General features: G+C 37.2%; 6 protein-coding genes across 9 annotated transcripts; 4 read left to right on the top strand and 2 right to left on the bottom strand.

Moving 5' to 3' along the window:
• The first annotated feature begins 267 nt into the window (after positions 1 to 267).
• Positions 268 to 1,712, top strand: LOC113765058 (1-aminocyclopropane-1-carboxylate oxidase homolog 1-like). The gene is made up of 3 exons (XM_027309110.1): positions 268 to 914; positions 1,031 to 1,352; positions 1,467 to 1,712. The coding sequence occupies exons 1-3, from the start codon at positions 268 to 270 to the stop codon at positions 1,710 to 1,712; spliced, it is 1,215 nt and encodes a 404-aa protein (XP_027164911.1).
• A 1,135-nt stretch (positions 1,713 to 2,847) lies between these two features.
• Positions 2,848 to 4,510, top strand: LOC113765573 (deacetoxyvindoline 4-hydroxylase-like). The gene is made up of 3 exons (XM_027309800.1): positions 2,848 to 3,556; positions 3,679 to 4,000; positions 4,105 to 4,510. Exons 1-3 carry the CDS (start codon positions 3,015 to 3,017, stop codon positions 4,348 to 4,350), a joined length of 1,110 nt encoding a protein of 369 aa, XP_027165601.1. The 5' UTR covers positions 2,848 to 3,014; the 3' UTR covers positions 4,351 to 4,510.
• Positions 4,511 to 6,291: 1,781 nt separating this feature from the next.
• LOC113764600 (CASP-like protein 5B3) lies at positions 6,292 to 9,452 on the top strand. 2 transcript variants are annotated; one of them, XM_027308548.1, is made up of 4 exons: positions 6,292 to 6,474; positions 6,544 to 6,768; positions 8,650 to 8,782; positions 8,871 to 9,452. In XM_027308548.1, exons 2-4 carry the CDS (start codon positions 6,638 to 6,640, stop codon positions 9,063 to 9,065), a joined length of 459 nt encoding a protein of 152 aa, XP_027164349.1. In that variant the 5' UTR covers positions 6,292 to 6,474; positions 6,544 to 6,637; the 3' UTR covers positions 9,066 to 9,452. The 2 variants fall into 2 exon arrangements, with proteins under 2 accessions (XP_027164349.1, XP_027164348.1); XM_027308547.1 differs by having other exon boundaries at positions 6,557 to 6,768.
• A 2,916-nt stretch (positions 9,453 to 12,368) lies between these two features.
• On the top strand, positions 12,369 to 14,413 carry LOC113765447 (WAT1-related protein At5g07050-like). Of its 2 annotated transcripts, XM_027309629.1 has the most exons (8): positions 12,389 to 12,466; positions 12,559 to 12,609; positions 12,701 to 12,763; positions 12,848 to 12,964; positions 13,064 to 13,298; positions 13,411 to 13,569; positions 13,657 to 13,808; positions 13,945 to 14,413. In XM_027309629.1, the coding sequence occupies exons 2-8, from the start codon at positions 12,578 to 12,580 to the stop codon at positions 14,111 to 14,113; spliced, it is 927 nt and encodes a 308-aa protein (XP_027165430.1). In that variant the 5' UTR covers positions 12,389 to 12,466; positions 12,559 to 12,577; the 3' UTR covers positions 14,114 to 14,413. The 2 variants fall into 2 exon arrangements, with proteins under 2 accessions (XP_027165429.1, XP_027165430.1); XM_027309628.1 differs by having other exon boundaries at positions 12,369 to 12,609.
• Positions 14,414 to 14,832: 419 nt separating this feature from the next.
• On the bottom strand, positions 14,833 to 19,521 carry LOC113765679 (transcription factor bHLH104-like). Its single transcript, XM_027309917.1, has 5 exons — positions 19,118 to 19,521; positions 17,947 to 18,030; positions 17,134 to 17,211; positions 16,707 to 16,869; positions 14,833 to 15,318 (listed from the first exon to the last, which is right to left on the bottom strand). The coding sequence occupies exons 1-5, from the start codon at positions 19,258 to 19,260 to the stop codon at positions 15,070 to 15,072; spliced, it is 717 nt and encodes a 238-aa protein (XP_027165718.1). The 5' UTR covers positions 19,261 to 19,521; the 3' UTR covers positions 14,833 to 15,069.
• Positions 19,522 to 20,531: 1,010 nt separating this feature from the next.
• LOC113765470 (electron transfer flavoprotein subunit beta, mitochondrial) lies at positions 20,532 to 24,729 on the bottom strand. Of its 2 annotated transcripts, none has more exons than XM_027309664.1 (5): positions 24,583 to 24,720; positions 24,185 to 24,469; positions 23,267 to 23,347; positions 22,757 to 22,851; positions 20,532 to 21,180 (listed from the first exon to the last, which is right to left on the bottom strand). In XM_027309664.1, the coding sequence occupies exons 1-5, from the start codon at positions 24,649 to 24,651 to the stop codon at positions 20,955 to 20,957; spliced, it is 756 nt and encodes a 251-aa protein (XP_027165465.1). In that variant the 5' UTR covers positions 24,652 to 24,720; the 3' UTR covers positions 20,532 to 20,954. The 2 variants fall into 2 exon arrangements, with proteins under 2 accessions (XP_027165465.1, XP_027165466.1); XM_027309665.1 differs by lacking the exon at positions 20,532 to 21,180 and adding an exon at positions 22,325 to 22,653 and having other exon boundaries at positions 24,583 to 24,729.
• Between the last annotated feature and the right edge of the window lie 329 nt (positions 24,730 to 25,058).

Genomic DNA, 25,058 nt, shown 5'->3' on the forward strand with positions numbered 1-25,058 from the left:
AAAGAACCAAGAACTGGTTGACATTGTAAAATTCCTTACTTCGCGTTACGATCATGAATAACTTTAATCGGCTTCGTTCCTTACTGCAGTTTTTCACCTGAAGAATTGTCAAAGCTGCCGTAGTTTTCAACGGAAATTAAAAATGCCTTCTGCAACTGATGATGCATTTGACAGAATATTTCTAATCAGTGGCCGCCCGGAAACACTTAAAAAAATATGTCTATTCAGTACTATGGTTCGAATTGTACCGTATTGTAGACAGTTAACATGTTAGGCTGTAATGAAGAAGTATATATACTTGAAGCCCGAATTGGAACTATCAAAGAAATCTTGTTTGAGAAAAGCTTGATTTGCTTTGACCTGGAAAGGATGGATAACTCGAGTGCCAAAGATATTGCAAATCATTTGGCTGCAGATGGTGATCGCTTCAAAGAGCTCAAGGCTTTTGATGATTCGAAAGCTGGCGTGAAAGGACTTGTTGATGCAGGGGCCAAAAGTCTACCCAAAATCTTCATTCGGCCACCTGAAGAACTCCTGGAGGAGCTAAACCTTGGCCGTTCCCAGGCAGAATTTCCAGTGATAGACCTCAGTGGCATACAAAGTGGTCATGATCAAAGGAAGAGTGTTGTTGATACACTAAGGCGAGCATCGGAGGAATGGGGGTTTTTCCAAGTGGCAAATCATGGGATTCCAGCAAAACTGTTGAATGGAATTGTACATGGCACCTGCAAGTTTCATGAGCTAGATGCTGAACTGAAGGAAAAGTACTATTCTCGTGATCTGTCGAGAATAGTGAGATATTCTAGCAATATTGATCTGTATCAATCAAATGTTGCTACTTGGAGAGACACTTTGACCATTAATCTGATGACTACTTATCAAGTTGAACCTGATGAATTGCCTGAGGTTTGCAAGTAAGCTTCCCTTCATAATCTTGTCAACTATTAAATTTGCTAGGATTGTCCTCTTTATCTATATTTTATTTTCTGCATACGAGAAGTCTAATTGGCATTCCTATACCAAATGACAGAAATGCAGTCATGGATTACATGGATCATGTAACCAAGCTTGGAGAAACTCTGTTTGAGTTGCTATCAGAAGCTCTTGGCCTAAAACTAGATGACTTAAATGCCATGGAATGTGCAAAAGCCCGCAATTTTGTTTTGCACTACTATCCAGCATGCCCAGAGCCAGACAAAACTCTAGGAACTAGAAGGCATACAGATCCGTCCTTCCTTACCATTCTTCTTCAAGACCAAATCGGTGGCCTCCAAGTCCTGCGCGATAACCTGTGGATAGACGTGCCACCCGTCCCAGGAAGTTTGGTGGTTAACATTGGAGATCTTCTTCAGGTTTGTTTAAGCAGGATTTAATGTGACTCTGTTAATAATCATAACCCCTCCCAAGTCCCAGCCCTCCCTTTTTTAATCTGGCAACTAACTTTGTTAAATGCAAATATTGGTCAGATTGTCTCGAATGACAAGTTTAAGAGTGCAGAGCACAGAGTCCTGGCAAACCGTATTGGACCTAGAATATCAATTGCTTGCTTTTTTTCTGGTGTAATTGCACCTCCAAAGATCTACAGTCCAATCAAAGAACTGGTTTCAGAAGAATGTCCAGCACTCTACAAAGAATTCCAAGTTGGAGAGTATCTCAAGAGCTTCTACTCAAATTCACTTGATAAGTCCCGCCTTCAGAAACTGAAAATCTGATGAGCCAGCAAATCCATAGCTCTATTCCATACTCTATGTGGAACACATTACACTAATAAGGACCATGTCATGTGTACTTGTACTTGTTTTGTCATTCCTAAATCTCTGTTTTCCAAGATAGCAGCACCGTTCGTGCTGCCTTTATTTTGCTAAGTTGAACTTCGTTTTTGGGAATCATAATTTGCAATTTAAGTATTCTGAGAAGAAACTGATATTCACACACTCATAGATCATGCACCTGGTTGAAAAATGAGCCTTCCATGAAGTACAAGTTAATGGTGGCTTAAAAAAATTGAAAAGCAAGGTTGCTCATGGCTGTAAACAAAGTGAGATTTCTTGCACTTTCAAGAAATAACCATAAAAAGTGCAGAACAATTATCCGATCAGCCTAGTTGATGATTATCTTTAGTCCTATTCACTACAGAATTCAAAATCCAAAATCAAATCACTAGTCAATTCAATTGGCTTAATTAATCTAGAGCTACTGAAAAACACCCATCAAAACTCGACTAGGAACACACCTTCCTTTTTCTCTCTCTTTTTATTTGATGAAATTTCGAAATTAGAAAAACTACTAAAACTATGTAATCCTTCCGTCCCATCATTTAGCTTTCTGCAAACTTGGGACAACTTCATTTGTAATTTTCACACCAAGACAGTAGAATGTAATAATAGTGTGTGGAAATGGGAGAAAACTTTACTAGAAACACTTGATAAGAGGCAATAACATTGCAATGACAAAAACCGGAAAGGATAACGCTAGCTATTGAATACTAAAACAAAAAGAGAATCTTTTGTTTTCCTTAAATTTTTTTCTCCCTTCTTGATAGCCTGAATATTTTTGTTTTGAGACCTATGTTGAATAATTTGCTTTCTTATAAAGGCCTGAATATTTTATGTTTTGAGGGCTTCCATTAAGGAATTTTCTTTCTTTGCTCACTTGATATGAACCATTGTCCCATTGTCTGAAAGTTGAATGAGATTACCATACAAGTTGTGTCAGTACATTGGATGGTCAATGCCCTCCACAGCTGGGCATTGGCCCTTAAATAAGGTGAGTAGAAGAGTTCTTTTTCAATGGTTTTTCTTTAAAAAAACACTTAATATATTTCAAAGTTATTAAGAATGTCAAAGACTTGTAGATAAGGTACTCCCTCCGTAAAGCACTGTAATCCAATTATTAATTTTCTGCTTCAAAGCAATTTGAGTCAGTTTATATTAGTGAAAGCTTATGAGCTTATGACATAAAAGTTCTAGATAGGGCACTTTGCAGGTACCATTATACAGTTTGCAGTCTAAAGTATGGATGAGTCAAGTGTCAAAGAGACTACAACTCAATCAGGTGTAGATGATGGTAGAATAAAAGATCTGAAGGCCTTTGATGATACAAAAGCAGGGGTTAAAGGACTAGTTGATGCTGGAGTTACTAGTCTTCCTAAAATCTTCATTCGGCCACCGGATGAGCTTGTTGAGGAGTTGAACCATGGCCATTCCCAGGCAAAAGTTCCAGTAATAGATCTCAATGGCATAGAAATCGATGATCAGCTCAAGAGTATCGTGGATGGATTAAGGCGGGCATCAGAGGAATGGGGATTTTTCCAAGTGGTTAATCATGGAATTCCATCCAGTGTCTTGGATGGAATGATAGATGGAACCCGCAAATTTCATGAACAAGATGCAGAGCTGAAGAAAGAGTACTATTCTCGTGATCGGATGAGAAAGGTAAGATTTGATAGCAATATTGATCTGTATCATTCAAGATCTGTCAATTGGAGGGATACTTTGACCATCAATTTGCTGTACTATAATCAAATTGTACCTGATGAACTGCCTGAGATTTGCAGGTATACCATTTTTCTGCATAATCACCAATTTCCTTGACACATTTTACTAGTTGACTTTCATTCAAAGGCATCAAGATTCCAGCTATAACAAATCTCCTTCGTACTTGTATATCAAATTGCAGAAGTTCAGCAATGGATTACATAAATCATGTAACCAAGCTGGCAGAAACACTATTTGAGTTACTCTCAGAAGCTCTTGGCATGGAACTCAACAACCTAAGAGCCATGGAGTGCGCAAGGGGCCGGTCATTTGTGTGCCACTACTATCCAGCGTGCCCTGAGCCAGACCTAACTCTGGGAGTTAACAGGCATACAGATCCTGCTTTTCTTACCATTCTTCTACAAGATCATATTGGTGGCCTTCAATTCTTGCATGATAACAATTGGACAGATGTGCCTCCAATCCCAGGAGGTTTGGTAGTCAATATTGCAGATCTTCTTCAGGTAGGTCTCCAAAAGATAATTTAGCATCTACATTAATTAAACCCCCCAACTCTGAAATGAATCTAATACGGCAACTAACACTTTTCAATCCAAATATTGGTCAGATTGTATCGAACGACAAGTTTAAGAGTAGGGAGCACAGAGTGATTGCAAACAGAATAGGACCTAGGATTTCAGTGGCATGCTTTTTCATCGGTGTTGCTGTGCCTGAAAAGATCTATGGTCCTGCCAAAGAGTTGACATCAGATGAAACCCCTGCAGTTTACAGGGAGTTTACAGTTAAAGAATATATAAGTGGCTTATTCTCAAGGCCAATTGACAAGTCAGGCCTTGACAATTTTAAGATCTGAGCAGCAGTGTCCACAAGAGTTAAAGAATAATCTGCACTTCTGTATCTCCTGCAGCATTGTTTTGCAAGAGAACATCACATTCCTGTTGCTAATATGTTGCTTCTTCGTTGATTATCATCAATGAGAATAAATAAGTTACAAAATTATGCAGATTGAGAAAGTGGAAAGCAGTCGCAAAAGATGTATAGATTCATAAAACGTGTAGCCTAAACATGAAGTCATGAACTAGTACCCTTAACTAATTGAATTGGCATATCTCAGCATCTTTTCGAGAACGTATGAAATAACATATTCCTGTAATTGAACTTCTAAAATGGCTATTTTACTAGAGTAATTCTTTACCTGCATTTAAAGGGGGGGGGGGGGTGGGAAGAATACCTTTTACCTGCATTTACAGTTTCAACTAGATAAATTGAAGCTTATGATGAATGAGAAGCTACTGAATATAAAATGATAATTATGAAGAATACTCGTGGTTTAGTTGTTTCAGTTTCGCCTACTGAAGAAAAATTGAATCCTAGCCTTGTCAATTACGTTTGGCAGCTGAGACTGGAGAATTCTGTCTCTCCTTGTGTAACATTGGGTAGACCTATGTGTTTATGTTTGCTTCCAATGCAGATGATACATAATTTCACGTTGAGTAGATGCTGGCCCGCCTGTTTTCTTGTTCTTTTCTGAGGTGCAAATTGCTTCCCATCAATGATGTGGATAGAAAATGAAACAAACATATAAAGACGAGGTTGATCAGTGCAAGCAAACTCAGTGAACGTTGTCTTCCATTGTTTGGTGAGAAGTCCTTGTGATAACAGAAAAAAGAGCTAGAGGGAAACGAAGGTTTGTGCAAGCACTTTTTATGTAGTACTTAAAAAATAAATGAAAACAGAATACATTCATATCAGGGTACCCTGACTAAATGCCCACAAATCTTCAGACAAAGTATATGCACTAAAACAAGCTCCAAATTGGACTGCACCACCAAAGCCAGTTCAATCGAGCATTGACTATGGACAATGCTAAGGGCCAACTGCCAACCATCTCCGCTTCTCACGCTAGCTTTGACCATCACATGCTGGGTCCGGTGGACATTTAATTCTCCTTGACAATTGGCAAATGATTGTTCCAGCTACCGGTTAACTTGCGTATTTCATCATTGCTCTGTTACACCTTTTTTATTTTCTTTAAAACCATGGCAAGATTGGCATTTTCTTTTTCTGTCCCTAACCTCTTAATTTCATCCCTTACCCATCTGAAGGATACCAATATCAGTTTACTGGACAAAAATTTTGAACAAAATTAACAAAGAGATGGGATCGGCTGGTGAGAGACTCATCCCACAATCGAACAAGAAATGAAGCAAAATGAGTGCTCTAGTACTGCTTTTGGTCTCTTTGCTGTTGCACGTATTCCATCATAGTCCCTCACGTTTTAATTTGGCGAACCTCAATGTAGCAGTAGCACACTTCAAAAGACTTTTGGAGAAACTAATGTAGAGATTGGAAGCAATAATTATGCCACATGGACGATATTAGCACCTTACGAATAAGCAAATTGATCAAAATTATTTGTATTTATCATTTTATTATGTTACAAAACTCTTGTCGCATACAGTAATATACTCATTAGTGTTAGAATTACTTTCATATAGGCTTGTTTTGTTAAGTGGACTATATTAGTACTATCTTACTACAAATAACTTGAGAATCATCAAATCTCCCCTTTTTTCAACCTTGCTTCTTATAGTTTACTTCTCCCCCCATTAGGAAAATAAAATTCGAATAAAAATAATTTGGGAATCAAGATGACAAAACTATCAAGTGATGAAACTGCGGGGACTAAAACAGCAATTTGCTCTTACACCAATAAGCGTTAAGCGAATTTCCATTATGTCATTTTTTTCTAAAGGAAAAAAAAGGAAGAAGAGAAAAGGAAGGAAGAAAAGAATTTGTCACAAAAAGAAGGGATTTTCTTTGATCATTCCCTCCTAACTGGGGATGACTTCTGCTGCCTGTATCAGAACTGAAAGTGGGTCAACAAAAAGATCTGAACTTTTTGGCTTGCTCCTGCAGAAAAACATAACTACTGCAAAATCCCAGTATTCTGCCTTTTGCTGGGGAGGAAATTAAGGTGGCTCTCTTTTTCAACATTTTCTGGTTTCTTCAGCTTACAGAAGATCGCAAGTAATGATTTTTCCAGTGTTGTTTATCAGGAAGTACATTTTTGGATGATTGACTTAATGGTTGTGCTAGCCCTTCAAGATTCTGAAATTTGATAAGAGTAAGGAGGGATAATGAAGGATTTTGCAGGGACTCCTGGTACTTTGACTAGTTTTGTTTTGAGAGTAGCCCAGTGTTTCTTTGCAGCTGGTTCAATTACTTCTATGGCAACCACAGAATCCTTCTTCAATGTCACAGCTTTCTGGTTTTCCTTCTTTCCATGTCTCAACTGAGCTTCATATCTTGTACACTATATATTCTTTAAGCATCTTTAGCTTTTTAGTTTAATAGCAACTGTGCTCTGATGGCTGGGAATTAGTTGTCTATTTAGGAGTGTATTTGTTAGTAATTGCTTCATTTGACTGGTTTTGGGATTAATGATGATGACCAATTTTAAGGTGATCTGATTTACTGGAATTGAGTGCATAGTTGAGAACAGGATTAAATAAATTGGCTTCAAAGAGAGTGGTTTTATGAGGTGGTTATGCAAAAGACTGAGTGATCGGTTTGGTTTTTGTAGGTTGGCATTGATTTTCAGTGTGGAGCTGTTGATGATTAGATATCATCAAACAGGTTGCTACTTTCAAAAAACGACCATTTTTCCTAAACTGAGCCATTCTTTTGCTGAATGAAGTACGGAAATCTTTTTCAAAGTTTAAAATCAACTGAAGTAGCAACTTACCAAAAGCTATGTGTGATACAACCAAAGCACATTTTATTTATTCTCTTGTTCTAGGAAATGGGACAAGACTTAATCTTCTGCTTAGCTTCTTAGGAGAAACCTTGCTTGTCTCTGTTTTGCGTTATATGCTACAACCCAAAATTTGAAGTCCTGTAAAAATCTATCCTTCTCTGATTCTCTCAAAGACTGATAGATTATGTGAGGCTGCCCGAGGAGCTGGGCAATAGGACTTTATGAATCATGGAGGTCTAAGTTTACTGTATTTCCTGCTGAGGTGAAACTAGAGCATCTATTTCCTGATTTTTTACTACAATGTGGAATGTTGTTCATCTGTAAAAAGTTGGTTTATCTATTCTGTGATTGACAAGAGTAATCTGAATGAAAAGCATACTGCAGATTATGCAGACTGGTAATCTAGATTTGTAAATTTCCCTCGAACCATTAATTTACCCTTGAACCTAAATTAATCTTACAGCAGGGGATTCAAAAAATTGACAGAGAAATCATTAGTCTCTTTAGGCCTCTCCACTGTTGTTACCTTGCTAAGACAGTTGTGCTGAATTCAAAGAGTCTCAACCAATTATCTGAGACAGTACTGCAAAGTCTGTTCCTTACAGTTTGGCATGTGATCCTTTCCCTTGAAAGAGAGCCAAGTAGAATGTTTTGGAGCATTTGTAATGAAATCCATATTTATTTTTCAATAGTACCTTCTCTAGCTAGAGTTTAACTCTTTCATATTTATTTTTCAATAGTACCTTCTCTTGCTAGAGTTTACCTCTTTACTGCTGCTGGTTGGGTCTCATGGGTAACTCTTAATAAAGTCCTCCTCAAACAAACCTTTACAGCTACAGATATTTATTACTAAAAGAACAGCTAATAAGGAAGAAGATAAGTAGTGGAAGACAGGAACAACGTTAAAATGGAAAGAAAGAAAAGAGAAGAAAGTGAGATCCCATTCCTGTTGTTCAACTGGATTCTTCTTTAGCATGCCCTTTTCCTATGTCCTTAAGACATTTTAGATCTCTGTTTGTTTCATATATTTCAAATATAAGTCATGGGGCTTTCTAGAGTGTGTATTTGTACACCTTCATAATTGGTTTTCTAGCTTAGTTGACCTATTGGTCTTATCTCCGTATTCTGAAAACTTATGTAAAATTTAGTTTAGGCCCAAAGTTTAGTTTCAATTCACATTCCATTATTATCTCATCCAAATGTTTAGCTGAGCAAAGAATTAGAAAGAGCTTTTTAACACACATATTTACTGTATTTCAAAATAGACATTTTTGTTATTTATGTTATGTTAGGATCTCTGATGTGGCTGGCATACCCTTGAGTAATTGCAAATGTGTTAGTATAACATAATAAAATTTTAGGATGGTGCCTCAGCTTGTCTTGTTATTACAGCTACTTAATTGCCTCAATGGGTTTGCAACTCATCTGGAGCTTTGGACTTGCTTTGTTGGATGGCTATGCCATGGCTAGGAAGAAGATTCCCCATAAACCTGTTTTAGTGAGCCTATTTGTTGTTGGTGATTGGGTCAGTATACATATGTATTCATTGGTTTTCGAAGCAAAAAGGACGTTCTGTTCTTCTTTATGGATAACCTTTTCTCCTTTTGTTATAGGTCACAGCAACACTATCGCTTTCAGCAGCAGCTTCTTCAGCCGGTGTTACTGTCTTATACTTCGGTGACATGGGAAGGTGTAGTCTTGGGGAAGAATGCACAAAGTTCCAAATGGCTGTGGCTTTGGCCTTTCTGTGTTGGATAACAATAGCCATATCCTCTATAATCATGTTTTGGCTTTTGGCAACAGGTTAGGCTAATTGCCAACTGGGGTTACGGGTATGTAATTAGTCAGTAAGATTCTTTTATGACCTTTGAAGTGTGAATATAAAGAAAATATAGGGAAGGAAAAACGATACAAGGATGCTTCACACAAGCTCTGTGTTCACATCAAACACGTCAAACTGTAGTTGTAATGAAAGAAAACTCGGATTGAAACAATTTTGCTTTCCTCATGACTCGGTGGATCGTACAATAACTTGCTATCGAATTCGAATAAGAAATTCAAAACTAGGTTTTTTGTTTGGGGATGAACCATTTATCTGTCTTCACATCTTTAAAATTCAGCTGTTGCAAATTTTGTCATGTGAAAGTCTATAATTGTTGGTCTGTGGTTCTGTTATAGAAAACTGGCTGTTTCTTGAAAGGTTCCTTCAAGACGACTGCTTGGCAATCTTCTGTTTTATAGAGTCTATAAGAACTTGGCTCATATTAGCATAAGAGAGGCTGGCCTTTAATTTTTGAAGTTCCACCTTATGCTTTCCGTTACAGTTAAATATATAATGATTGATTTAATAGTTTTTCGAAACAAGTGTAGTTGACAAGTCCATCTTCTAAAGATGGACTTCAAAAAAAAAAATTCAGTCTCTTCCCCTATCTCATGGTGACTCCACAAATAGAACCAGCCCCACCATGAATGAGTGCAGGAATCGAATTGCAACCATGGCCTTTTCCTATAGTTTTTGGCAGGGAGTCTCTGTACAAATTTTTATACGCTGATTGATAGGGCTTTGAGATGTAGTCAAAGTTGACTCTACAGCACATCTAAGAAGAAGGCGGTATGATGCTTCACGAGTTTCCACATTTGGAATCATGTTGGAAGATCCAAAAACTATTTGGGTACTCTTAATCATGATTTATGTTTAACATTGGTCCCTAGTGATTATCAGGATAATTCTTTTGGATTGCTTTGAATGTTTCTGCAATTGAACTCTGTAGTTCTGATTAAGATTGTTCTGACTTAAAGTCTAAAGATTGAGTTTTCTGGTTTTGTAAAGCTAATAAATCCATCAATATTAGTTTAATTTTCTTTTAAAAAACCCCAAATTTTGAGTAAATAACCCATGTTGCTAGAACATGCTGAGTTAATTAGCTGTCTTGTCCCTTGTTAGCATGTTTACGATGATCACAGGTTCTATGAATGAAAAAGCTGTTTCTTGATGATGTATGAATGAAAATTATTGCTTGTCAATGTCAACAGTTTGATGTCTGATCTTGTCACCTATTTATATTCTATGAAGTGGGAGTAAATTGGTGAGGTGGATCATTTCTTTTGAAAAATGAAAAAAAAAAAAAAGAACAAGAATCTTGGTTGGAAATGCTTTTTAGCCATTTACATGAGAGAATAGATTTGCTGGATTCCTTCTGCTGCAATGAGACTCGGAGGAAATAAGATTCCTGATCTCATGCCCCTCTCAACTGCCAAGATGAAGAAGTTGATGACAAAAAGCAGGGCCATCACAGATCAAACTGGTCCTCAATTGGTTTTCAAGGGATAATGGACCGAAACCTTACTGATAAGTATCATTTAAGGGAATAGTAGAGCTAGGACAACTGACCAAAACCATGAGATACCATCTTGAAAATGAAAATGAATAGTTGGCTAAGGTTAAAATTTCAGTTTTCTTCCTATGGCTGTCTGCAGAAGGAATCATCAAATCCTGCCCAGAATTCCCAGTAGAATCTGGCAAATCTAACAAACATTCTGATTGGACGAAAAGATGCCTCACAGTCTGTAGCATTACCAAGAATATGTAACTTCCGGTTTGGGAAATTCTTCTTAGCGAATAACTACATCAGGATTGCCCAGCCCGGATCATTAGATGAGAAAACTATTAGTACCATTGGACACCAGATGAATACTTCCATATCCAGAAAAGAATGTGCTTGTTATTCTCTGTCATCTTGTAGTGATAAATAATATTCCAAGATGCCATAATTTAGTACGTACTCTATACATACCGTCTGTTATAATATGCTCTATTCCAAACGAGACCAACCTCCTCCACTAACTTTTTCCTTAATATTAAATCCTTCACCATCACTCTAACTTTAGCCCCTTTCTTTTTCTTTTTGTACGAAATGGTAACAAGTAATGGAAGACGCACCAGTAAAGCTAATTTCTTTCATGTTTTGGGCCAAAACAGCTGAGGGGAGATAAAAGTTTGGCGTGATCATGAACTCCTCTTTGCGGCTGCCACCAAAAAATGACAAAAATGAATATGAAAACCACACTCAACAGAAATAGGAAGGAAAAAAGATACCTCGTGGTGAGTTCTGCATGGTATTTGTAATAGATTCAAGTCCCATTGATAATAAATCGAGTTTAGCCAAGTAATCATGGAATTGCCTGGGTTGTAGTGTCACCAATACACCTCCTCTGCAACGGCAAAACAGAATCAAGTCAATCAACAACGTCCCACCTGGGAAACTTTTAGTGAACTACACTATCAAATTTTTGAACCCCTCTATCTTTTGAGTGTGTTTCGACAGGAAATTATTTGAAATAATTACTGTAAACTTATATAAAATGAAAACGTAATTAGGAAGATAAAAGAGTGTATTAGAAAACGTGTTTGTGATATAAGCAAATATTTTTTTTGGCAAATAACTGTTATCCAAAACTCAGTGAACTACACGTCAATCAATTACCTTTTATTATACCAATATCTTGAGTTGATCATGTATGCAAATTTTGGGACCCCTTGTCAATGCATGCAATAGCAGAAAAGGAGGGATGAATATGAAAATAGTGTGCCAACTACCAGAAAATGAGGGATGAGTGTGATCCAATTTGTGGTCTTGAAGCAAAAAGTCTTTTAGTCCCGAGCCCGGTAAGGAAGGGGGTAAGTGCTTGGCAGAAACAAACAACACTAACCACATACATAAGAAGCTAAAAGCACTTGGCAGAAAATGAGGGATGAGTGTGATCCAATTTTTGGTCATATAAAGTACTTAGCAAACGGCACTAACCATTTACATAAGAAGCAAAAATAAATTTCGAAAAGAAGCGAAGAGTTAAAAGTAACACGTTTGAATTGTTTATATGTAGTCAAGTTTCAAAGAATCACGCGCATATAAGCATATATTTCAAGGGAATATTTTTGTTTTTATTCTCAGTTTCTTTCCTTTGAATCTGTTCCTGTTTCAGTTTACAGTCTGGCTGTCCGTGGGGATATGATCCACAACATGACACCATATCATAAACATGCTATAAGAATCAAAACCCAATTCTCCAATGTTCCTTTTCTATATTAACTGGCATGCTAAGCAGCCAATTCAGTTTCTATAGTAGTAGAAAACATTCCTTTGCTATGGCAATGAAGTTATGTTCCCTTGTGGGCACCAGCAGGCGTTTTCAGCCTCACATTCTTATGGTTTTTGCGCAGATTGTCTATTCTTTTCTGTATTTTATAACAGAAGCTTCGTTTGATCATGGCATGAATCCTCATGTTTACATTACTTACAGACATACACTGGCAGGAATTATGATGCTGCCTTTTGCGTACTTTCTTGAAAGGTAAATCAATCAACATTGCTTCCTGTTGCTTACAAGTTACAAACACACCAAAACTTTTCATAAGCATTGATAGAGCAATATTGATATGCAGAAAAATAAGGCCAAAGTTGACGGTAGCTCTTTTCCTGGAGATTTTTGTTCTCTCTCTTCTAGGGTAAGTTTACATACATAGCTCAATACTCTTTCATCTTTTTTGTCCAGCAGTTTAAGTAACACTCGTTCAATAATTCATTTGCAGAGTCAGTTTGACTTTGAACATGTATTTTGCAAGCTTGAAGTTCACCTCTCCTACATTTCTTGCATCAATGATCAACACCATAGCTTCCGTGACTTTTGTACTAGCAGTTATCCTCAGGTATTGTTAGAAAAAATAAAGTTAAATTTATGAAAAGAAATGAAGAAAATCGTGACAACATTTCATTCGTGAATCTTGAGAAAGAACCTGATCTTGCAGGCTGGAGGTCATCGAACTTCGAAACCCTCGTGGTATAGCCAAAGTACTCGGAACTTTGGTTTCCTTGGCTGGTGTCATGACCATGACTTTATTCAAGGGGCCTATACTGAAGAATCTCTGGCGCCCTATCATCCATCTGCAAGGAGGCAACACAGTCATCCAGGATGATTGGCTGAAGGGATCTGTTTTAACTGTATCAAGCTGCATAACATGGTCCATATGGTATATAATGCAGGTCTGTTGGCCCTACCTCTTACTGATGTTCTTGCTGCATGTGATGTGACTAATCTGTGAATGTTATTATTGTATAGAACATCATGTTCATCTGTGGTAATGAATATTGGCAGGCATACACATTGAAAAGGTATCCAGCACAATTGTCGCTGACTACATGGATGAATTTTGTTGGAGCTGCTCAATCAGCAGTATTTACAGTTATTGCACATCACAAGAGAGCTGATTGGACGATTGGCTTCAACATTGATTTCTGGTCTACCATATATGGAGTAAGTAGGCTACAATGATCAATGATCTAATTGCAGATTTTCTTAATAATGCTTCGTTTCTTTTTAACTTTTTGTGTCTTAGTACAGGGGGTTGTCATTTCTGGTATGGTGACCTTGATTCAGCTGTGGTGCACTGGACAAAAAGGACCGGTTTTTGTGACAATGTTTAATCCACTTTCGACATTATTGGTGGCAATTCTGGCCTACTTTGTTCTTGGAGAAAAGTTGTACCTAGGCAGGTAAGTTAAAGACCAATCAACTATTTTGCACACTGCAAAGCATCCTAATGCACCATTATCTGCATAACGACAATCTTAATGACAATCGAGCTTCCAATTTTACATTCTAAAAACTCCTAATATTCGTCATTTTCAGCATAGTGGGTGGAGTTATTGTGATTTTTGGTCTTTATTTGTTGCTGTGGGGCAAAAAAAATGACCATGAAGCACCAATGTCCGCGGATGAGGAGGGCATCCCACAGCTGGAAGACCCAAAGAAGCTAAACTTCTCTTCAGAGGCAAAATACGTAAACGGAGAACCTTAAGATTACTCCACTTCCTCCAGGGAAAAAAATAATTACACGCTGTTATAGCACAGACAGATGATTCAAATGCTAGAAGGAAGATAGAGCATCAAGTACAGGAAAGAGACTTCGACAATGGAGGCTTCCAAAAAAAAAAATGGAATTTTACAATTTAATGAAGCAAATCTCTTCAACATATTCTATCTCAAGAAGCCAAAGAGAATAAAAGACTTTCATGGCACAATATCTGAATAACCTCCTGATAATTTTTGCCCATATGAGCTAGTCTATCTCACACATGAAATGAAAGATCTTGCTTAATTCTGAACATAAGTACTGCTGTGTCATGCCTACTCTGCTTTGTTCCATTTTTCCTTTTCTTGCACCATAATCTATGCACTGGCGATGGGCTGGGGAGGTAGAGAAGGGAACCGAGAGAGGGGTTTTTAGCGAACCTGCCATAATGTAACCTCAATGTATCACAAAATGGTCCGTCCAAATCCCTGAAAATCTAAGCATCCCAAGTCAGGATTGTGATCATCAATGTCAAGTAGACAATGTCTCTCAAGCCTTACTGTATTCTTGTTTCATGTTTACCTTCACAAAGTAATGATGTTATACTACTTTCGAGATATCTGAACCCTATCAACTTTTCCCAGTCAGGTCAATATGTAAGTTTATCAGCAATGCCTTAAATTTGTATAAATTTGTACCATTTAATGAGAAATTAAAGCACTAGAAGCAAACGAAATAAGAAGGAAACTTCTAAAAACATCACGTCCAACAAATTTAATTGTTTTTCGCATCATCATCAATGTAGCCCTTGATGAGAGACTGAAGGTGCTGGTCAAAAGAAGGAAATAACATAAAAAAGGCAACTGGACATGTCATAAATATTTACAAATGCAAGGGTGCAGGGTGTTGCTCAATTGCATAACAAAGCTTCTAAATATGCTGTATGCCTTCTTGCAGGCATGTTAAGCAGCAGGAGGCCTGAGCTCATGATCTTGAGATGTATCACGGGCAGATGGTGGGAGATACTGCCACATTGGCACAAAACTATAACCAGGGAAAACAGGCATCTTGTTTAATCCAGGTTGATAAGCCGCTGGATGAGGTGCCATATACCCTGGAGGTGGAAGAGCCATGGTTTTCAGTTGTTGCTCCATCCTCTCTTTATCTGCCTTCAGTACAAGTTTCTCTTCACGAAGTTCATTCTTGTCTGCCTGTTTCAGAGATGAAAAGAAAGTCAAAACACATAGTGTACAGTGGATTCCACAAGGGAACAAAAGAGCATACAACAAACTTCTTTTGTTTCTTACTTTTACATCACTGGGGAAAGGGGATGCAGGAAAGCATATAGAGTGGCACTGAAAGTTTTCGAGTCATGACTTGAGGACCTGATAATCTCTGGACAGAGTAAAATAGTCCAAGATAACATAGAAATGACCCCAAATGGATTTCCTATATAACTGGCGTGGGTCTTCAAATATTTTACCATTGTCTTTTGTTGATAAAATTGCAAAATACAGAAAATTTTCTCTCTTATTCCATAAATTAGTTTCACAGAATGCATTAACACTTTTCATAAATATGTATTATTGGAGCATACAGGTCAGATCCAATTTTATCATTTTCAATTTGCTGTAGACATGGATCCAGCTCCACATATGAGCAGATTCTGCAATCAAGATCTAGATTTTGAACTTTTGATCATAATGCCAATCAACAGTAAAGTTACATGTGAATAGAACTAAAACTGCTGTAAAGCGAGCAGAAATTCAGCATTCAATTGTGAATCAAACAATACAGTGTGGAAGATAATCTTGTCAATCTGGCCACAATATTTGTCCGATCTTTTGCTTTTTAACATTTTGAGGATACAAGTATGATCTTTTACTTTTTGAAAAACATCCTATGAACTTTGGACAACACCAATATAGAGAAGCTCTGAAAACCAACCTCCCATTATTGAAGAAACCAAAATTGAATAACAAACAAAAGAAGTGAGATAATCTAAATGTCACCAAGGATTAGAATCTATCTAGTCTTGGACTTGCAAAATAAACACTAAAAAAGAGGTTATCATAATCTGTGTAGTGATTATTCAACATCACACTGCAAAGGGTTTATCCCCAATTCACTTTGAACATAGAGATAGAACAGATGTAATAACTACATGAAAAACTAAAGCGGGGAAAATAATAGACATGCTGCAAAAGAACATGTGGTATCAATGGAGGAAAGAAAAGGAACCAACAAAAAAATCTCATGTCACATGCTGCAAAAGAACATGTGGTATCAATGGGAGGAAAGAAAAGGAACCAACAAAAAAAATCTCATGTCATACAAGTGATCCTACAATTCATTTTGTATAATTTTGATCCTCACAGACATGATTCTCATTTGTCTGCCACTAGAAGCAAACTCTTTGGTCAAACTATTCTCAAAAATCAAAGGTGGAACTCTTCAAGAAAGAACAGGAAAAGAGCAGTGGCTATCTTACGCAATATCATTTTCCATTATCAGGAGGCTCAACAATTTTTTATACCCAATATTACCACACACAAACCGAACATCGCACAAATGTTTTATAGGACCATCTTGTGCTAACCTTCAAAGTCTTGATCTCTTCTGACAACTTCTCATTCATCTCTTTATACTCCTGAGCTTCAGACTTTAGCTGGTTCAAAATTCTAATTGCGTCACCAAGAATTGCTAGTTTATCAGTTTTCATAGGTCTCCCAGGTTCCAATATAGAACAAAGCTCTGCAAACCTGCAAGGAGGACAGGAAAAGGCATTTTCCATTAGAAAAGATTTCCGCTTACCAACTGCTAGTAAAAATAAAGCATCTTTGTAATAGCTTTCATAGGAGTTACAATTTAATGAGGTTAAGGGGAGATGATTTCGAGTGGCTGCATGAATACTATAGAAAACGAGAAAGTTGCATGTTTGGAAGTGAAGAAAGTTTGAAAGTTTGAAAGTTGCCAAATCACGTTTTAGAATTCTGTTCCCAAGAACCATTCCTTAATAGGATAACCTGTCATTCAATTTCTCTCGCCTTAATCTCTCACGGCAAGCTTTGCTTCCAAGTCTGCTGCAAGAGTCAACACGTCCCCTGTTCATCATCCGTTAACAAAAACTTCATTAAGAATGTGGAAAATCATGGATTTAGTTGCATTTAAGTGAGACAGATTCAGAAACTACATTTACAATCTGCCACAAGACCAACTTTTATTCAACAACTGTAAGTACATCAAAACAAAGAGTAAAACCTTTTATGCCCTTCATCATCTTTTGCCAAATTCCAAACTAGTTAATTAAAGAATCATATTTCTTTTCCATATATCAAGATTTCAATTATGTCATCCCCCAGCTCATTATAATCCACCCCTTTCTCTACTGATCTCCGCACTAGCTTTTGTGTTGACATCTTTTTTTTTTCCCTTCACCTTGAGGCCTCAGCGCACCATGTACCTTTAATAACTGTGGGCAGTCCCTCCAATCAATTCAACAAGGAATCTCGTCTCAAATATCTTAAATTCAAGTTGTAGTATCAGAAGCATTTATCATAAGCATATCAAGATTATTCCAGAGAAGAAAATAAAAAAAGTGTAACTCATGACATATAACTAATTCTGCTTCAGTAAACTGATATAAAACTAGTTCTGGTTCAGTAAACAAAGCAATAACAGGAAAGCACCAAGTCAATGACGTCAACAGAAAAATTTGTGTTTTCTCAGCAACATAAATATCAAACTTCTTAAAAAGATAAGACAGTACAAGTTCATAAGCTTGCAGAGAAGAGGGACCGAATAGCTATTCTAAAGAACACAATTCTATAGTGAAGCACCTCTTTCTCGGGCATTCTACTTCCGCACATTCCTTTTCTTGGGATGTAGCACAAGTAAGTGATGCATCAAGCTCCACTCCAGTGCTGCAAGCAAGTAAACATGCATAAAGTAACATTCCAGAATCAAGCATTCCTCGTGGAAAATGCATAAATCCAATTAGCAGGTTCCAGGTGGAGAATGACAAAAGAAATAATTACTCATATTTGCAGCTACTTTTTTTTGGGTAGAAAAAGAATAAAGATCAGACGTACCTCGTGGAAAAAGTATTCATCCAATTTGCAGATTCCAGAGGGAAAATGACAAAAGACAGTGTATCGCTAAAACAAGTTATTACTCATATTTATCACTACTTTATCAGAGATAAATTCGGCACAATTGCAAACTCAGTGGACGAGGGTCATATGGTGAGCTATGCTGACACTTGTCTTCATACGTGACCAAGAAGGTTATTTTCATCTCCTGAACCTCCATTTCGAGGTCATATTTGGAGCACCCAACTAACTTTAAGGCAAAAGCAAGCAAATCCTTAAAAACTAAGAGGCTCGTCACCGTTGCACACCTTTCCAGTCACACATATCAGTCTTATAGAAGAATATACAAAAAAGAATAAAAAAGAAGCATGCAATAAATTCTTTTCCGCTCTGTTATTATTTTCCAATTTGCATTCAATCCAAAACAAAGTACAGCTACAAAACTTCCAAACAAAACTCAGATGAAGTCATTAAAAGTCATAAAAGACTCAACCTTTGAAAGCACTAAACCAGATACCAATCCTAAATCATACTAATTCCTAATAATTTAATATACATGTTCCTTAATAAAGTCCACTACTAACAAGCCATCAATCAGTCCAAAGCCCACAAACTAATCCCAAAAACCCCTGTTTTTCTCTTTTTCCCATTTTTCCCTAGGTCTCCTTCCTCAAGATGAAATTGCAGAGGCTCAAAAAAAAAAGATAAAAAAATAAAATTGCAGAGGCCAGATTTTATACAAAATCGCAAAAAAAAACATGCCACCAGAACCCGGAAACATTAAAAACAATATGAAACAGCATCTCCATGGCCTAAAATCAGAATTCAATCACGAAAGTACATGCAACATTGCGTGCCATATAACAAAATAAAAACCAAACAAGAAGAATAACAAATAAAGGGATTCAATGAAGATTACCTTTGAGGTGGCTGAGGCTGATTCCAATAAGCATAAGGATCATCAGTGTTAGCCAAACCAACATCATCAATAAAACTGTTGATATCTATCAAGTCAATATCCTCCCATGCATTACAGCAATTATTAATGCTATTCCTCTCCATCTAGACAAAAATCAGATTAAATTCCTCAACCGAGCTGTGATTTTTGCCACGCTTAAAAAAAATCCAGATTTTTATCAACTAAGACTACAAAGAATCAAGAAAAATCAAATCGTTGGGGGGGTTTTTGACCCTTCTTTATTGGTGGGCTCAGCTCAGTTTTCATTCATTCATTTGATTTAGACTGTTGCGCTGACGCAAGATTCTGTTTTTTGGGGAAATGAATTGGACTCAATAGCGGGGTGGAAAAGAGAGAGAGAGAGAGAGAGGGGAGTAAATGATGCTGTACAATGATGAAGAGAGCGAAAAATGGAGGGTCACGAGGTTGGATTCGTAGGTGAGGAGGCTGTCCAATGAGAATGAAACACGTGGGAGAATCTGGTCTATTTTGATGGCTTCCGTTGTTAGTGCTCTTTACAAGACTTTGGTACTGAGTGTCGCCGCAGTGGTGAGGTGACGGGTGGGATCTTTGATAATGACGATTTAAAGGTCCGGATATAGGAATAACTGAAATAATTTATCTAAATATTTTGTTTAATTGGCATCCAACAAATCATCATATTAATTGGTGACTTACTAATTTTAGAAGTGCCCTTTTGAATTGTTATTTTTTGGAGTTTTTATTAAAAAAAAAAAAGTACTGTAATGATTTGATATATATTAGATAAAATGATAAAATGATATATGTGAAATAAAAAATTAATTAAAAAATATATTCATAAAAAGTGTAAAAAATTTTTAGAAAAAAATGGCAATTCAAACAAAATCCAGTGTCAACCATGAAAATAGTTTTAAAAACTTGGCATGATTTAATTGTTTTGGTCTATCCAAAAGTGGGCGAAAACGGAGGGTAAGCAGCAGCCAGCAGGCATTGTATTCTGGTAGGTATATTATGCAGCATTTCAGCTCTTGGCAACTCTCTCCTTAAGGGTCATAATCATCTAAAAGATTTGTTCAAACAAAAAAACATATATTTTTTTTCTCCTGAGGATGAGGTTCACCAAACCCCACTTTGTGTGGTATTCTTCTACACCCAGCCCTGTAGTTGTACAATTCCGACTCCAACTGCTACTATTTCCTCGCATGTGGAAAACAACTATTAAAAGAAAGAGGGTCACCCGCCAATGGTGGGTAGGCAATGTGGAAAATAACTTCTAGAAGTAAAAGGTTGGCCACCATGAGGCAGGCAAATCTGGTCTACCATCTATCTGTCAGACGATTAAATTTAAGTGTTGAATTTGATTACCAAACAAGGTCTAAGTTGAATGGCCTGATTAATCTCAAAGCAAACAGACTCCTGTGATATAACAGTAGCAGTATTCGTTTTTTTGGCCCTCTTACACGTTACAGAAGAATGTTCCTCAAAGACTAGCTGCATTGGTATTTTGCCAGCAGCAACAGAGAGGCACTATTCGATGAACAAATAGAGATCAGATTTTTAGTGGAAAACAGCTTCCAGTTCATCTGATGCCATTGATTGCATGGAAATCATAATTCCATGAAGGGGCTGGCTACAAAGATTGAAGAATTGTTACCAGAAATCTAAGATCACAGAACTTGCACATTTAACGGAACCTTTTCACTGTACAGAAGATACGATTGATTAAGAAGGAAGAAAAAGGATTGTTAACTGCTGCCCTCAGATTTTAAGACGGAGCCTTCAGCCAATTACTGTCGCGGAAAGCGATTTAACATCATCAAACGACGCGTGCTTCATTCTTAAGCTTGTCAATCAGCTCATCTACAGAGGATACGAGAACTCCCGCTTTTCTCTTGGGAGGTTCAGTTACTTTAACGACCTCTATGTCGGACTTGATCTCGACTTTCAAATCCTCTGGAGTAAGTTTCTTTATGACCTTTGACTTTGCCTTCATTATGTTAGGAAGTGTTGCATATCTTGGCTGGTTCAATCGCAAATCAGCACTGCAGAAGGGAGAAGTAATGCAAGTGTTCAGAAGCAAGGACAAAACCAAGTGATAAAATGTTGGCACGCACAACCATGGTTCATATGAAGTTGAACGGTATAATGATTTCCCTTCATCTGTGTTAAAGGCTCTAAAGTACAGAAACTGCTCAAAGCGATGATGGATTAGCTTTATAATTGTGATAGAATATGCCCTGATTCCATGAGCAGAACCAAAGGATATAATCAGCATAGGATCACGACCTGTGACCTGTCATGCACTTCAGGATCTGCCAGCAATTCTTTCTTCACACTAATCTAGAAATGCTCCATCGAAAACAAACAAGAATAAACATAACAAACTGAATCACGACAAGTCTGTGTTTTCAGCTTTCCTTTGGAACTCCTGTCAGTTCCTCTAAAATGATTCACAGAAACAGCACAAGTTTCTCCTTTAGGACAAAAAACCGCGGGAAAACAAAACACACACACACACACAGACATACATGTGCTTTTCGTTTGTCATGTGAAACTATTGTGTATAGTCCTTTAGAAAGAAGTATAAATTATAATCCTCAAGCCACTCATAAACAGCTCATTTTTCACATAGAAAATTTCCTGTTATCACCTCACAATTCAACCATGTGGCAGCTAATTCCAATTTGTCACAAAGAACAGTAAAAATGCTAGAGCACCAATGCTGACACTTCAATAGAAGAAAACAAGGACGTTTGCATACACACCCAAATGATGTGAAGTTAAAAAACAAAAAAGTGGAACTTCAAACTATAAACGGCCGAAGTACAAGAATAAGTCAATCTGCATCTTTGGCAACCTCAAAACCCTTAATCTAAATTTAGTTCACGCCTTTGTGGAAACTATATTCATCAGGCCAATTAGCTAAATCATGAATTCTATCTCTGCATGGCAAGATTACTGTTCTTTGATCAACCACAAAACAACTTTATTACAGCATCTACTGTTGAAAATACGTATTCCTGTTCAAGTAAGTTATCAGCAAAAGAGAAATGAACTGTATCAAGATTGAAATGCCATCTTTGTAGTTTAAAATGCTTGAACTCCTTTTCATTAACCATTTAAGATTCTAGAAAAAATGCTTTTTCCATTTTTCATCTGCAACACATATTCCTATGAGTAAAAAAAAATGGATTTTCATAGGATTCAAATATCATCAGTATAAGGGGTAAGTCGAGTTAATCAGAGTAATACATAATCTTCAGGGAAATTATATTCATCAGCATCTAGGGATGGTGGATGAATTTAACACTCAAGGTCAACATCTTCTATCTTTTTTTTTTCTGGGTCCATCATCAATTTTGACCTCTCATACAATATATATCCTAAGTCCATAAACGCGATCAGACATTGTCAGTTGTGTCCACCAAAATTGACATAATGTTATGCTGATACTCAAAGCTTGCATATAGGCGCCAATGCTACCCAGACTCGGGTAGGAAGTCCCACCAACATGGCTACTCTAGGAGTGCAAAACAAAGAGTCAAACACGGGTACGACAGGAAAGTGAAAAGCCTGGGTAACACAGCTTTAGGGAAATGAAGAGTAAAACTAACTCACGTGATCACTGCCGGCAAATCCAAACACAAGGTCTCAAGGCCACCATCCACCTCTCTGTCTACTACAGCTGTTTGTTTTTCCTTGTCCAGTACAACCTTGGGGAAAAATAAAAAAGCATCAGTGCGTTGAAATGATATAAATCAGCAAGTACCGCACAAGGTGACATCAACAACAAGAATGCCTAAAGAGATAATTTCAAGTATAGTAGAATGAAGGAGATGCACATTATGGAGAACAAGGATATAAAGCAGAAAAGCATGCATTCTCATGTTTACTGCCTCAATGATGGATGAATACCAAAAATTTCACAGCCAGACTTTTTGTTGTGTGTGTGTGTGTGTGGAGGGGGGGTCAGTATCAAGCAAGGAAACAAGTGTGTGAAAAGTAAAAGCTAACATCACAGTATATTGCATTCCAGAACTAGTTCTTTTTGCTCTAAGCATTCTAGAAGTTCATCTTGTCAAGAAAACTGCACATACAAACAAAGAGTTATTGCGCAACAAGGCCAACCTTGGAAGCAAAGGTCCCCTGTGGCCACTTGAGAAGCCCCGCAATCATTTGACCTGTCTGGTTGCAATCATCATCAATTGCCTGCAAAAGTTTATAATTATCAACTACTACAATCCTAGACAAAGTTATAAGTTCTGCAAATGTATTAATTTAATCCATGATTTCAATTATGATCACCAATTGACATGGAAAACATATACAAGTGCTTAAAATTCACCCCTAGCAAAAGAAACAAAAGTAAGAACAACCACTTTCTATGCAACAGTAAATAATCAATCTAAAAGCACAGACAACAAGATTACAAGTAACATTTCGCTCCATAAATCAATTGCGAAAAGTCTTATCTGATTGTCCCTCCACTTCAAGACTATTCTACTTCAACATCAACTTGCTATTTAAAAAAAAAAAAAAAATTGCACTATCATTAGAGCAAACATGCTCGTATAATGTTATTGTGCGAAATGTTTCTTGATCAACAAACAAAAATTGAATCCAAGGTATCAATGGTAGTCCCATAGAACCAAAATCTTTGCCCAAGAACTCAGACAACAAAATTCAGCTTAAAGTTAAATGAGTAAACAATCTACCAAAAATCAAAATAAGCATCCAAAACAACTAAGAGGAATAGAACCTGGCTAACGAAATCATACTCAGCACAATCAAATTTTAGAACATCACGCTTTGAACCTATATATTAGCCGAAGTCCATCAAAATAATAGCATTCTAAAAAAAAGAAGAAGCTAAAAACACTCTTGTCAAATACCCCAAAATCCCGTTTCAATCCTTCAACTTATCTCCTGTTAAAAAAAAAAACCAATAACAAACTGAAAAGCAGGATATTACTAAACAAAGATGGCATTTTTTTAACTACGAGATGAAACAACGGATGACCAAAAATTGAAAAGCAAAAAAAAAACCTGTTTGCCGAGAAAAATCAGCCCAGGCTTCTCAATTTCAACAAGGGCTTTAAGAATTTTTGCAACAGACAGAGGATAAAGAGTTCCTGGATAGTCCACATGGATAGCCCGATCAGCACCCATCGCTAAACCGGTTCTAATTGTATCCACAACTTGGGTCGGACCCATGCTGACAGCAATGACCTCCGAAGCCAGACCCGATTCCTTTATTCGGAGCGCTTCTTCCAATGCTATTTCACAAAACGGGTTCATTGACATCTTTACATTATTCGTCTCTACACCGCTCTGCAAATGATAACAATCAATCGAATTTGACAAGCAAAATGGACGAATTTAGGATTGAGCTGGTTTTAAAAAATTTAGATAGTTTTCTATTTCTTTTTCCTCTCTTCACTGACCTTATCGGGTTTAACCCGGATTTTGACGGCATAGTCGATAACCCGTTTGATGGCTACCATGATCTTCATGGTTGCTCCGCTACGCTACTCTGCCTGTGCCTGTGTATTTTACAGTACTCGACAGTTGAGACCTTGACGAGGACGGTTGGTAAATGCATGGCGGGTTTTTTACGGTCTAGATCGAGCCACATCAGCAAATCAGCCGGTCATGACCAAATTTGACTGCTGTGGAGAAGGGAAAAAAATATTTTTGACTTTGACAGTAACTGGCCCCAATCCAAACGATTAACCGTAAAGTGCAAACAATTAAGGGATTTGACGATGGTTCATTTCTTGAAATCTAATCATGGTTAATTGGTTATATGCCCACAGTTCCACCTGTTCATGGTCCATTTTAGGGGTGAGGGAAATTTAGGATGGTATCGATTAGGTATTTTTGAAGGTATTTTTCAAAAAAAAAAAGTAGATTATATATT

The sequence above is a fragment of the Coffea eugenioides genome, chromosome 3 (assembly GCF_003713205.1).
Source record: "Coffea eugenioides isolate CCC68of chromosome 3, Ceug_1.0, whole genome shotgun sequence".
Taxonomy (NCBI): domain Eukaryota; kingdom Viridiplantae; phylum Streptophyta; class Magnoliopsida; order Gentianales; family Rubiaceae; genus Coffea; species Coffea eugenioides.